This window comes from Melopsittacus undulatus, chromosome 10 (genome assembly GCF_012275295.1).
Source record: "Melopsittacus undulatus isolate bMelUnd1 chromosome 10, bMelUnd1.mat.Z, whole genome shotgun sequence".
Taxonomy (NCBI): domain Eukaryota; kingdom Metazoa; phylum Chordata; class Aves; order Psittaciformes; family Psittaculidae; genus Melopsittacus; species Melopsittacus undulatus.
The window spans coordinates 34,059,972-34,074,170 of record NC_047536.1 but is presented as its reverse complement, the minus strand read 5'-3'; the positions used below and the strand labels follow the sequence as shown (position 1 = coordinate 34,074,170).

Sequence of the window (14,199 nt, the reverse complement as noted above, 5' to 3'; positions counted from 1 at the left end):
ACAAGATCTGGTTCCATAAGGAGGTGGGAATCAGCCGCCAGGCCCCAGCTCTGGGTCTGGCTGGGCACAGCTTTGGGTTTGAAGCTATTGCTTTTGTAGAGGGGAAATGGGAGCAAAGTGATTGCCAGGTCTGTACCAGCAGTGCAGGCCTTTAGAAACAGAGTCCCTACAATCAGGTGTTACAAACAGCTGAATCCTTTCATAGCCAGGCAGCTTCCAACCAGGGGGATGCTGCCCTGGCTGGGAGCAGTTGCCATTGGGATAAAGTAGCATCACCAAGCTGGGAAGGCATTTAGTTGTGATGGGCAGATACTTGTTCTTCCCGAGCTGGACTTCACTCATCATGCTTGGTACCTCAGAGGGGGTGATGGGCAGCCCCTAAGCGTGTTTTCAATGGACAGAAACAAGGGAGTCCACTGCTCTGATCCATTGAATGCCAACCTTCAGCTGTTAGGAGCTTGGGAGAGGAGGAGGTTTAGCCTAAATGGCTCAGGGGCTGGATTCTAGCCTCCCATAAAACATTTCTCTGCTAGCTAACCATCTCCAGGAAGCAAATGCTGCTGTTTAGGCTTGGTTACATACAGTACAGCTCAGGTAAGGAGATTGCAACCTCAGGCTGAGCAGTTAATACTCGATTTCCTTGCCTATATTTAGAGCAACACTAATATTCTGGGGCTGACCCTGTGTTGATGCTCTTTAGACTTTGCTCACTGTAAATGCAATGTAAAGCAGCATCTCTTCACCACCCTGTGTGTCTGAACCAACTAAAGCCATTCCTCATCAGGCTAAAACACCAGTTGGTCTGACCTGGGTGCTCAGCCAGGGCCATGGGCAGCACAGGGTCCCTGAGACCCCTCATCCCTGGCTGTGGGAACTGTTCCTTGTAGGCTGCAGCTTTCCTGTGCCATCACTGGATCACTGAACTGGCAGCACCTCCTTGTATCTACTCAGTGTTACCTTGCTGACCTCATGGGAATGAATGGGAATGGAGGAAATTCAGGCAGGCTGAGGCAGGGCTAAAGCAGGGATGGGTTTCTCTTTGTCATCCATCTATTCCAGGACACAGAGCTAAGGCTGTCAGTGCAGGAAGGACAAGTCCCTCTTAGGAGGATGATGCCAGGAGGCTCCAGCCCATCTGTCTGTGACTTGTGAAGGTTTGCACAGCTCAAACTCAGCCCCAAGCCCCTGTTCCCACACTGCTCTGTTCCTGGAGATGCTGCTGTGGTCTGTGGCCATGCCTGTACCCATGGCTGGTCACTGGGCTGTGAGCAGTGTGGGGCTGGGCAGTAGGTGCTGAGCAGCACTCCAGGGGCTTGGGCTGCTCTCATTTCTCTCTAATGAGCAGCAGATCCCTACAGTGGCTGTGCCAAGCTCCAGAGCCCTGCATCCCATGGATGGACCCACAGGCACAGTGTTAATGCCCTGAGCACTGGACCCTCCTTCCTCCACCTGACAGAGCCTTTGCTCCTGACTGTTACAGCTCTTAGAACTTAACCTTGGCTTGAATGGGTGCAGCAAGAGGGTTTCTTCACCCTCCCAGCCCTGCTCCTGTGGCTTTCCCTGCTGGAAGAGCCTCTCCCCAGGCATTGCATCCCAGTTGAAGGGAGGTTCCTAGCAGGAGGTTTCCATGTGTGGAACCCAAGCCTGAAACATGGCACATGGAAGCTGGTGAGTGAGCTGCTCACTGGGACCTCTGCCTCCAGCCAGGTGCCTGTACCCTGCAGGCAGCTCCCATTTGGAAGTGGGCAGGAAGCATCCAGGCAGGCCCTGGAAGGGTCAACCCTCTTGCTCCATCCCTTATTCCAAGCCATCTTCAAACCACACGTCTCCACCTCAGCTTTTGCATTGCAGATGTGTTCTTCAAGCAGCTTGATGTTAGTGAGCTAGACCGTAGTGCCTTACTTAGGATTTAGCAAACACTTCCAAGGATGAGTCCCAGGGCTGCTAGCCTTTCCAACGTGGATGTGCCCCCATTAGTTTGTCCTATGAAGAGCATTGTCTCCCTGATGATTTTGCTGCTGTTTGTGCTCGACTGCCCACACTGTACAGGAACCTGCCTTGTTTACAGCTCCCAGCATCTCTCCTCCCAGTTACATTGACCCAGACCAGCATTCCCTCTAGAACAAGGTGGGAACAGCTCAAACCTGCGTGTGCTGTGGGATGGAGGATGTTTAGGCTTCTCTTTCCAGGTGGGTCTATCCGGGCATCCTCTGCCCAGCTCCTCCAGGCTGAACTTCTCCCTCTGCTGTCCGTGTTTGACATTAGGATGCACCGCTGGGAAAACTCCAGCTTAGGACAGCAGCACTGAGCCTGAAGCTCATTGCTCAGCCCATGGCCATGCTGCTTCCATCTCCTCCTGGCCATGCTGAGCCTGAGCATCCAGGGCAGTGCTGGGGACCCTCTGGTGAGCCCCATCCGGTGCCTGCACCGAGGGGGTGATGGTGTGAAACTGTTTACTTCTGACTATGCTGTTTACAAGAGGGATGTGGGGGGGGGGGGGAACAGGCCAAGCCTCAGGAGGATTGATGCTGACACCATTGGCATCACACAGGCGTCGTGGGGATCTTCCAGTCCATGGGGAGGAGAGAGCAGAGGTGGCTCTGGCCTAGAGGGGTTAGATGAGCTCCCCCTTGTCCCCTTGCTGCTGTGTTTGAGGTCCAGCAGTGGTAGTGACAGATAAGAGTTACCCCTGTGGTCTTCCTTTACTCCTCAGGACCCAGCTCCTTCACATATCAGAGGCTCCCAGAGCCTTTCTGGAGCAATAAGACTGAACTTGAGCATTACCATCATTGTGGCAATCCTCCTTTGTGTGCATTGTCTGTCTCCTCCGTATGCAGTACTGAGTCTGGGTTTAAGCCTGCTGAGAGCCAAGGGGCAGCTGCTTCAGGGCATGAACTGGGATATGTTTCCCTGCACTCTGCAGGTCATGAGAGCAGGGAAACGTTGCTGCTTCCCTTCATCACCCCAGGCCCAAGCATCCCACTGCAGCTGCCTGGGGTGAAGGGGGTTCCTGGTCCCTTTCTGGTGCTGCTGCTGCAGGATGGGTGTGCTGATGGGATGGGATGCAGTGTGTTACCTGTTCTCCCATCCCATCAGCCATGCTCTGCAGGGGGCAGCAGCTGGGAAGTGGAGCCCCTGCTCCTGTGCTGCTGCAGCAACAGCTCCATCACCAAGGGAGGTGTTGGTGGTGGGGAGAGCAGCGTCTGCAGCTCCTCTCCTTAGCTGGTACCAGCACATCCCAGCATGGGCTCCTTCACATCCCAACCCATTCCACCCCTCGGAGCAGGGCCCTGGGCTCACCCAGGCTCTCCCTGCAGCCTCTGGACCAAGCACGTGGGAGCCAAGGCTTAAACCCAGACTCCAACCTGAAGATGATGATCTTAGTAAAGGAATCTGTATTTCTCTTTGTTTTGCACAGAAGCTGGTGATTTAGGACCTACGTGTGAACAACTTTATAGACATATTTTTTTGTACTTGGTTTACTCGCATTGGTATGAGATGTTCTATTTAAGTTCTTTGAACACTGTGGATCCCCTGATGTGTATGAGTGGCTGAGGCTTTGTAAGTTAAAGGACGTTTGTGTGAATAAAAGCTATTTGATGGGGTTGAAAAGCCACATGCAACTTGAACACCTGATCTGTGCATTTGTTCCTCAGGTCTGTAAGGAAGGGGAGTCCCTGAGCAGTGATGGACACGCTCCAGGGCTCTGAACTGGTACCAGCTCCATGCTGGAGAGCTAAGCTTGGGTCTGGCTAAGCCCATGCGGGGCTATCCAGCCTGACCCCACAGGTTTAGGGCACTAAACCAAGGCACAGTGGCTGGTGCCAACCAGAAGGTGGTTCCCTGGTGTGCGGCTCCACTGCTGTTTATCCTCACTGGGATTAGGATTAGCCCTGCTCTCACTGGACACCAAGTAGGCCATGGTTATTAGTGGCACAGCAGGCTCAGTCTGTGCCTGCACACTGCCTGTGGGAGCAGCTCCTGTCCTGCCCTTTGCCTGGCAGCCCTGGGCATTGGGAGCCAAGGGATGAGCAGCTCCGGAGGTGGCTGCAAACCCAGCAGGGAGATGCCCTGCAGAGCTGGGGCTGTAGGAGCCACAAAGGATCCCTTTGCCCGGGTCCCAAATCCCAGCTGCACAGACCCAACGGAGCTCCCATAGCCCCATTTCCAGGGGGATCCCAGTGCCAAGGCTGACATCCACAATGGGAAGTGCATCCTGCAGTGATGGGAAGGTTCCCTTTGCACTGGGAGCAGAGCCAGCTCCGTGCCGGGTGTGATGTGGGGCTCGGGATGTCCCAGCACATGGGGCCGTGCCCTGTGCTCACCACTCCTTGTGTAACAGCCCCGGGACGTGCTCAGCAGCCTGTCCCATCCCGGCAGCCCTAGCACCTCATCACCATTGTGCTCCCTAATTGCTGCTGACAGGCACCTGACATGGGTGATCTCAGCACAGTGGGGCCGCACTGGGGCTGGTTGGCTACAGACAGTGCGATGCTGAGGGGCCAGAGCTGCTCTGTTCACCCACAGGCAGCAAATGGGGGCAAACTGGGTTTGCAGTGCATCCCCAGCTCACAGGTGAGTTATCTCATGCATCATGGCAGCACTGTGAGAGCAACACCGGGTACTCAAACATCTGCCCTGGTCCTGCCCAGAGCATCCTTCCTGCAGACAGGGCTCCCATTGCACTGGGACAATCCCTGATGTTGTCCCTATCCTGGTGACAAGTGTGGATGCTGAGTAGCTGCATGATGCTGCTGTGCCCCCCTCCAGTCACCTCCAACGTCCCCAGCACAAATGCTGCTGCTGCACCTCCCAGAAGGCTGAGTTTGCTCTCAGGACTTGCCCAGTTTGAACTACATCAGTGCAAGGATCATTTTGCCACGTTCCAGGTTCATGGCATCCATCACTTCCCCATGGCCGGATACACAATGTGCTCCATGAGCTCCTATAGCCCTTCCTGAGGTGGTGAAGCTGAAATCCAGCAGGAACCGGGGTGGGAGCTGGCTCATGGCCCACGTGTGGAGCAGGAGACCTGACAGCACCTGAGCATCTCAGCATCCTCATGAGCAGGGCGGTTGGTGTCAGTCACCAGCAGGAACGTTTCGCTCCCTGGAGATCTGGCATTTCCTATGCAAAGAGCTTCTCGGAACACCACAAAGATGCTTCAGGTACGTGAGTGCTGACAGATGCACCCCAGCCCTGCGCTCCATGGGGACCGGGCACGTGCTGGGGTATTGCTGCATGTGGCTTTGCCACAAGCATCAGGGCATGGGGCAGGCAGGAAAACCCGACCCCAAAGCCACTCTTATCCCAGGTACCGGCTGGGCAAGGACCGTGCTCAGCCCGGAGGGGCTCAGCATCAGGCGAGCCCCATAAACCCTCTCCTATGCTGTTCCTCTCCCTGCTTTCACACATGGGAGGACTGTTCTCCAGAGCCTCTCTGCAGAGCCCTCCCTTCGTGTCTCACAGCAAAGCACTCAAGTCAAAGCCATATTTCTTGTGAGATCTCTTGAGCTCCTCAAGCAGCAGCCACTTAAGCACCAGCTGCTTGAGCTGGGAGGAGGAGAGCAGGGCCTGGTGTATGGGGACAGGTCATTCATCTGCCTCATCTCTGCTTGATGAAGAGCTCTGCTTTACCCCTGTCAGGCTCTGGCACAGCAGAGGATGAACACTAAAGCTGCGCTTGAGCCCACACACTGCATTGAGCCGGGAGATGACTCAGACGAGGCTCTTTGTGCGGGTGGAGGTGACGATGAAGCACGAGGGTATGGAAGTGAGTGGGGGCTCTGCTCTCCCCGGTGGCCACTGGGGAGGATGGACCCTGCTCGGCTGCAGGATGGTCCTGGGGGTCCTCATGCAGTGGAGACAGCATCAATGCATCACTTGTCAGGTACCTTTTATCCCATTGTGCATCACATCCCGACTCAGGCAGCAGCAGTGCAGCCACCGGTGTGTGTGGGATGGCTGTGGATACCTCACCCTTCCTCCTGCCCAAAACAGGCAGCCCCAAGGATGCATCTTCATCGCTGCAAGGATGCAGCTCTTCCCAGCATCCCAGGGCTGTAGTAGGGCAAGCAGCAGCATCCAAACCACCTCCCAGTTCCAACCAAGGCTTCAGGAAAGAGAGACACCCGACTCAGAAGGCCCAATACGTGCTCTGCCTGCTCCCTGCCTGCTCCCTGAAGCTGCACAGGGCACCCACCCTACACACACTGCCCCACACACACTGCCCCACACACACTGCCCCTGTCTCTCCCCACAGCAGCACCATGGCAGGGGCAGCAGCCTCAGCTCAGAACAAAAGCCACTTCTCATCTCCATCTCCTCAATGCCCTGTGCTCCTCTGGGGATGGGGCTCTTGTGAAGCTGAGCAGCGGGGGACAATGGAGCCCTCATTTCCTCTGCAGGGATCAGCTCTTGAAACAACCCCAGAACTTTGATTCCATTTCTCTCTTCTCACCGGCTGTGCAAAGGGAACCTTGTTCTGCAGAGCTGCATCCGCCTCCAGCCCCACTTAGAGCTGCCAAAGCTTCTGCTTCCCCCAGGACCAGGCTGCGAGCAGTGGGGATGGATGAGCTGACATGGGCATGAGTTCACCCCTGCAGCCGGAGCCAGCGGCTGTCGGCATTCCCAGAGCCACCCCATGGAGCCCTGCCCGATGGAGCCACAGCCCAGCGGCAGGGCTGGATGTGGTCCTTGGTGTGAGCATCCCTGTGAGCAGCAGCTCATGGCTCCAAGCTCTGACTCTGCTCCCTATGCATGGATCCAGCCCTGTGGTTGCTCCTGGTTTAAGCCAGGAAGAGGTCAGTATCTGCAGTCCTGTGGAAGATGCTTCTTTCCCTCTTTCCCCCTCATTTCCAGCCTTGTGGAAATGAGTGACAGGCCCTAAACTGGCCATGCAGGGTCCACCCCCCCTTAAACACCCCTTACTATGGTAATACTATGGTATTACCTTACTATGAGCCTCAGTCCGTCCTGTAACACAGCATCTGCTGCTGGCTCTATGCTTGTGGAGCACAGACAAACATCCCCCAAACCACCATAGTCCCCAACAGCAATAAATCAGTGCCCCTTGGGGTGTTTGCAGCCCCCCCTTGCTTGGAGGCTGCTGTGGGAACCAATGCTCTGGGCTGATTTATCCTGCACCTTGGCACTGCAGGATAACACAGGGGGTGGGAGGGAGCAGGAGCCAGGCAGTAAATCCCAGTAGTGGCTCCAGTCCTGCAGTGCTGCTGGTCCCATTGATCCCAGTGGGATAAACACTGGAGCTTTGGAGCTGTTTCTATATCCCAGGCTCCAGGGAGGGTGGATGCAGGGCTTATCCTGACTGTGCTCCCAGCCAGCCCCAGGCAGGGACAAGGATTCAGGCCCAGCAGGGTTCCCACTTCCCATCTTTGCTCTGTCCCACATCCAAGCCAACAGAACCCCTGCCAATGGGGCTGTCTCATGGGATGTGGGACACACAGCCTGGAGCTCAAGGGTGTCTGCATTGCAAAGCAGAGCACAAGGATATCTGAATGGGCTTTTGATGCGTTCCCAGCAGGATAAAGGAGCTTCCATGAGCCCAGTCCAGCTCATCAGGAAACCAGCCCTTGCTGCAGCCTGCAGCCCACACGCAGGGTCTGAGGCTCCCTTTGTGCCCCCCATCAACAGCCCCAGGGGGGGAAGCAGAGCAGCAGGTGAAGGCTCAACCCTGCAGTAACAGATCTCAAGGATGGGCATAAACAGGAAGATTCTTACCCCAAACCAGCCTCAAACCCACAGACTTCTCCTTCTGCAGCAGGTCCTGGGGCTGCCTTCAGTGGCTGTAATGAGCTGGGATAACTGCTGCCCCCGGGACACAATTAACTCCTCCTTGCCCTGGCCCAGCTGGGGCTTGTGAATCCCAGGACAGCAGCTCCCCCATCCCAGGCTCCTTAGGAAACATCCCTCTTCCTTCTGAATCATGGTCTGACAGCAAAGCACCAGTGCGGGGAGGTGATTTAGAGTTGGGATATATCTGGAACGTGGGATTTATTTCAGGTATATGAGGCACTAAGTGCAGCTGGGAGCAAGCAGTGAGTAAATCAATCACACTTGGTGCTAATGGGGTTTGGAGCAGGTGGGTGCTGAAAGCCCCACTCCCATAGGCCCATGAGCATTAGGAGTTACTGGTGCCATTCAGGGATGCTGCCTGGAGCCCTGGAGGAGATGGGGACACTGGGGCACTGCCAGCAGTGGCCGTGGGGCACAACCAACAGCAGAAAGGTGTGTGATGAACACCAGGACAGCCCAAAGAGCTGCTCCAAGCCCATGTGGAAGAGGCAGCACCGGGTGCAGAGTCCATCCTGCTCCCCATCCATGGGGTGGTTTCCTCTGCAGCAAGCGCCTGTTTCAGAGCTGCAGCAGATGTGAAATATGGAGATAGAAATTGCCAGAGACTTTTAATTTGGGTCCTGCTGATCTCTCTGTTCCAGCTATTGATTCTCCATAAGGATGAGTCCCTGCTCCCTCCTCCCACTGACAGGCACTATCGGGGTGGTTTGCTTACCCCAAGAGCGGAAATATGTGTTGTATTAAGTGTCAGATCTCCCTAATGAGAAGAGGGAGGAAAATCAATTGTCTGCTTCTATCTGGAGCCCATTGACAGGACTAACGAGTGCTTCCTTTTGATGCTGTGGACAGGGCAGGATGACAGATGTGTCAGCTCCGCTGCAGACAGCTCAGCTGATTGGAGAGGGGGGGGAAGGTGCTTCAAACACGTTTGGGTTTGTATTCATGCAAAGAGGGTCATGGAGTGCTGGAACAGCAGTGGTTGAATCCATCCCTGGTGCTGAAAACAGCACGATTCCAGCTGCAGCCTATGGGAGGTTGAAGTTCATAGTCCTGAACCTAAGACAGCAGCTTGGGCTGTTCGGGTATCCCATTTCTCCATGCGGAATTTGGGATGTGGTTTAGTGTTTATGATAAAACCTCAATGTAGAAGGCTCTGCACAGCCCCAGGGATAAACCCTGACTTCCAAACCCTGACTTCCAAACCCTGACTTCCAAACCCTGCCAGAGTGAGGAGCAAAGCTCAGGACCTCACCTATGTGAGATGCTGCACTTGGCTCTGCAGCACTTTTGTATTGTACTTGAGCCTTTCCAGGTCAGCTCTGGGTACAGGAGCATCGTGACCAGCACAGAGCTCACCAGGTTGAAGGCAGACAGAGCTCTTTAATAGGAAGACAGCAGCACAGAAGCTTAAACACCCCCTAGGGCCTTGGCCATGGCTGGAACAGGAGCTGGGGTTACCCAGACCTCCATGGGACACTCCTGCATCCCTAAGCACTGACACCACCAAGGCCAAGGGATGAAGCAGAGCCCCAGCTCCCAGCAAACAGCCCAAACATCAGGATGGGGATGCATGACATGAGCTCCTGCAGTAAACCTGCCGTAATGCCCACCACTGATCCCTGCCACCCCCTCTCCAAGGCAAGGCCATCAACCTCCTGTCATTCCCATTCGTTATCTTCCCTGTCTGTTAGAGATCACACCTGACAACTGCCGAGTTAATCTCTTGGCAGCTGTGGAATGAAAGGGTAAGCTCCGGCTGCCTTGGGAAGATGCACTGATGGCTTAAACTGACAGGTCACCTCCTCCCGTGATGCTCAAGCAGGAGCTCTGGGCCACTCTGATGGATCCTGCCTATCATTCAATTGAAGAGGGTAAGCACAAGAGCCAGCCCTGAGCCAAAGGTCTCATCACAGGGAGTATGGAGGCACCTTCAGACACAGGAGCCCTGGCCAGGTTGCTGATGAGCACAGCTGGTGTGTATGGAGCTTGTCGCTGTGACCCAGTCAGGGCAGTCTCTTCTCCACCATAAACCAACCAACTGGGCAGTCCTGCAGCAAAGCAGAGCAGGGAAAGCCCTTCCCACCCAAATGGGAGCTGCTGCACTTCATGGAGCAGTTTATGTCCTGTTTCAACACATCTCTAATAGGGATTCTGTGATTAAGTTCATAGAACTCCTGACACTTGGGGAAAGAGCCTTATCTCACTGTGGATACAAGCACTGGAGGACATCTGGCCTCAGATGTAGACTGCAAAATCACCCTCCCACCCACAGCACACCATGGAGCCCAGCAGATGCCAACAGTGCTCCAGCATTCCCAGTGGATGAATATGAGCATCCTGGATGAGTATTAACATCAGCAAAGCAGCAAAGAGCAAAGCACAAAGCACATCTGTGGGTGTCCTGGTCCACCCCATGCATCCCAGGATGGAGCTGGCTTCCCTGCTCAGTGCTGCACCCATTGCACTTGTGCTGAGCTAGTATTTACCATGGCCTGGCTGTCATGGAGTGGTTAGAGTTGGAAGGGACCTTAAAGGGACCTGTCCTGAGGCCATATCCCTGCATCTTGCTGTTGAGGTCCAGGCTTGGTAAAAGAGAACCAAGCTTTAACCCATCCCACAGCAGCTCCTTGGAGCTCATAGGAGACCATGCTTGGTCCATGGAGCAGAGGTGAAGCACAACGGGAATGTCTCGTATGGGGAAGCAAAGCTTTGGGAAGCAAATGAACACAACCCTGCAGTGCTCAGGACACCCAAAACCCCTGCACTGAGAACAGCATCATGCTGAGATCACAAGGGCCGGGCGTTCCCTGCTGCCTGTGTTCCATATAGGAGCTGGAGTGGACTCAAGGAGGCAGAGGGGCAGCAGGGCCGTGCTCCTCACCCCGTGCACCCACATCTGCCCCCAGTGTCCCCACAACCACCAGGAGCTGCGTTTCCTCCAGGATCAGACAAGCGGTTTATGAGGTGAGGGTACCAATGGTTCTGGGGCCAATAGCCCTATAGATCCTCGGGGTCTGGCCCTACTGATGGGGACGTTGGCTGAAAGGTTGGCAGAGCTGGGCTGGGGCAGCCTGGGCATGAGAAGGCTCCTTAAGGAGAGACCTGAGAGCAGCTCCAGGGCCTAAAGGGGCTGCAGGAAACCTGGAGAGGGGCTTGGGACAAGGGATGTACGGAGAGGCCAAGGGGAATGGCTTGAACCTGCCCGAGGGGAGACTGAGCTGAGCTCTTAGGCAGAAGCTGTTCCCTGTGAGGGTGCTGAGGCGCTGGCACAGGGTGCCCAGAGAAGCTGTGGCTGCCCCATCCCTGGCAGTGCTCAAGGCCAGGTTGGACACAGGGGCTTGGAGCAGCTGCTCCAGTGGAAGGGGTCCCTGCCTGTTGGAGCTGGAGGAACTTTAAGTCATCCTGTGCTGCTGTGATTAAACCACTGCCACCAAGAGCAAAAAGCATCACAGTGTAAAGCAGAGGCCGGGGGGAGATGATGGATGCTGAAGACCTCGTCCCAGGACCACACACCACAATGCATCACCATGGCAACCAGGGCAGCAGGAGGAAGCCACAGCACTGGGTTTGAGCTGTGGGAAGGTGTTGGGGTGCCCTGGTTCCCCTTGGTGCCCCCCGGTTGCTGTGGTGCCTCCTTCCACCCCATCCAGTCTCTGGGTGATCCCAAGGCAATGCGGCTCCTGCTTGGGCAATTGCAGCCTCCTGGCTGCAAACAGAATGTGGCTATTGGGAAACCAGCCATGGCAAGGGAAATACAAGGGATAGGGAAACAGAAAGGGAAAACAGGCACAATCCCAGCTCTGTCTGTGGGCAAACAGGCTGCTGGAGAGAGCCAGATCCCTCTGAGAGCAAGGTACCACAACCCAATGCATGTGCTGTGCCTGGTGCGCTCCATAGGGGGATGCTGGGAGCATGAGGTGGGGTTTTGGTGTGCAATGAAAAGGAAAAGGGAATTCCTCTTGTATCTGAAGCTGACAGCTCCTTGGAGAACAGGCTCCTGTGAATGAATTAGCTTAAATCACAGCACAGCAAAGGCCACGCAGCTGACAGGTTTACAAACACTTGAAACCCCTCCAAGGCAGCGTTATTGGTTCTGTTATGCATTTAGTGGAGTTATGTATTTAGCCAAGAAAAGTGGCTGTGTCAATTCCATAGCACCAGATAGCTCCTACCAGATGGGTAAGAACTGAAACACCCCGTTAGGTACACCAACTTCAGTCATTACAAGCAGAAAATCACACAGGAGGAGAGTTACTTGTTGCTGGGTTGTGTCTGCACAGGCTGATTGAGGACACAGCATCTTGCTTCCAGGTTTCCCTGTGTCTTTCCTTTCCAAATCAAGAGCATGCAGCTTGTGAAAGCCTCATTCTTGATGTTAAGCTGGGTTCTCTGGGTGGTATCATCAACAACACGGCATTGATTTAGCTCATTTCTGTCTATGAGACATAAGCTGTAGGAGCACCACAGAGAAACCCCTTCTGCCCTGGCACCACCAACCAGGGCAGGTCTTTGCCAGTAAATGGAACACTGAAGGCTGAGGCAGCAGATAAGGCATTGGGAAGGACCACCACCTAAACTCCTTCTTAACAGCCAGCTGTGATCTGTTCACGGTTGTTTTCCATGTGTTTCATTCTCTTACTGTACATCCTTTAGACACTAACAGCATCCTACAAGAAAGCAAGGAGGTATCATGGTCCGAGGTGATGATACAAGCTAAAACCTATGAAAGGGAAAGCAATAAAGCACTGAAAACACCAAGTTACGGCTGTCAGTCCACTGCTGAAGGCAGAGGAGCAAGGAGAAGCACCAGCTTTCCCCTTGAAAGCTGCTGTGAGGCAGCACTCAGTGTACTGCATGGTTGTGGCTGCTGAATAGCAGCTCACGTGGGGGGCAGAGGGTTAATTTGAATCACCAAGGTGATTATGTAGCTGTAGAACTGGGTTAGAGGATGGGTCTCGAACCCATCGGAGAGAGAAAAATAGACATCTCCAGAGATGTAAGAGAATGGAAAGCAATTGCTTACAGGAGCACAAAGGCATCTAATTAGAATGGAACAGATAATAAGATACAGAGGAATTTTGGCAGAGTATATCAGAGAATAGCTCCTGACAGTGAATATTATTAAGCAGAGGTAGAAATGCTCAAAAGGGGGAGGGTGGAAGGAGCCCAGCTAGTTGGAATATGGGAAAGCAGACTACACTAAACATCAGTGTACAACCAGAAAGGAAAATTCCTCTGGAACTCCATAGGGTTTAAAGGCTCTTCCCATCTAAAACTGATAAGCTAAGCTTAAAGAGAGGAGTCACAATCACACTCCCTCAGAGCTGCTTTTCCTATGGTCCTTAATGTTGTATTGCTGTCTCCTTACGCAGCAACCGAGCTTTGGAATCATGGCTGCAGTTTCCAGTGAGCCTAAAAGCAGTCAGGAGCTCACTGCACACAGGGATGAACATGACAGTGACACTTGGGAGCTGTACTTGCAACGGAAAAACCTCATCCAGCAGTTCCTGCGCTCCAGCCTGAGCCTGCGCTACCTCCGGAAGCAGCAGGACAAGGTTCACGTTCTGAAGAGGTGTTCCTTTTACCTGGAAATTCAGCCCAAATACGTGATCTTGGCAGACCAGAACCATGGGATGCATCGCACCGAGACCCTGCAGCTCATAGACCACCAGCGGCTGCAGAGGGTGCGGAAGGTGGGAAAAACCCAGACCCAAATCCAGCTGTTGCTCCTAACGGAGCTGCTGGAACAGCTGCAACAAGGCTGGGAGGAGCTGAACTTCTATGCAGACTTCTGTGACATGATGACTTTCTTCTCCCAGTGGGATGGGATCAGGCAGAAACTGTCCAAGCTCACTGGGTTTATGGAGACTCTCCTCTCCTTGGAGTACCCCGGGAAGATCTGTGTCAAGGACAATCTGTTGTCCCATGAGCATCTCATGGGTATCAGACCCCCCAGCATCAGGCTGTCCCTCTCTACCAAGATGCCAGTGGTTTTTGATCGCAAAGAGTCTTTTGCCCTCAAGAACTGGGCCCGGCTCAAGTGGTTCACTGAGAATCAAGAGTCACGCCTGGAGCCGTGCGAGCTGACCCTTAAGCTACTGACAATTGGGTTGGAAGTGGGAATCAGCAGGACCCACCAGGTCACCTCCAACACCCGCATAGTGCAGAACCTGAAGCCAGGCAGATCCTATGAGTTCACCATTAGAAGGTCACCCAAACGGACCCTGGTCCTTGAAGCGTGGCACGACACCATCATTCTGACAACGTGCACCACTGATGATGTGCAGAGCAGTGCTTGCACCCCGGAAGGATGAGGTGACACACACGAACATGCTTCTCGTTTGATACGTTTGAAACCATAGGAATGAGAACTAAATTAAACCA

General features: G+C 54.2%; 1 protein-coding gene across 1 annotated transcript; it reads left to right on the top strand.

Annotated features, from left to right (window-relative positions):
* Positions 1–13,196: 13,196 nt before the first annotated feature.
* FNDC11 (fibronectin type III domain containing 11) lies at positions 13,197–14,129 on the top strand. The gene has a single exon (XM_031051657.2). It carries the CDS (start codon positions 13,206–13,208, stop codon positions 14,127–14,129), a length of 924 nt encoding a protein of 307 aa, XP_030907517.2. The 5' UTR covers positions 13,197–13,205.
* The last annotated feature ends 70 nt before the right edge of the window (positions 14,130–14,199 follow it).

What these genes read in the sequence shown, in the direction of transcription:
- FNDC11 (XM_031051657.2), top strand. Translation starts at nt 13,206, where the DNA reads ATGGCTGCAGTTTCCAGTGAGCCTAAAAGCAGTCAGGAGCTCACTGCA.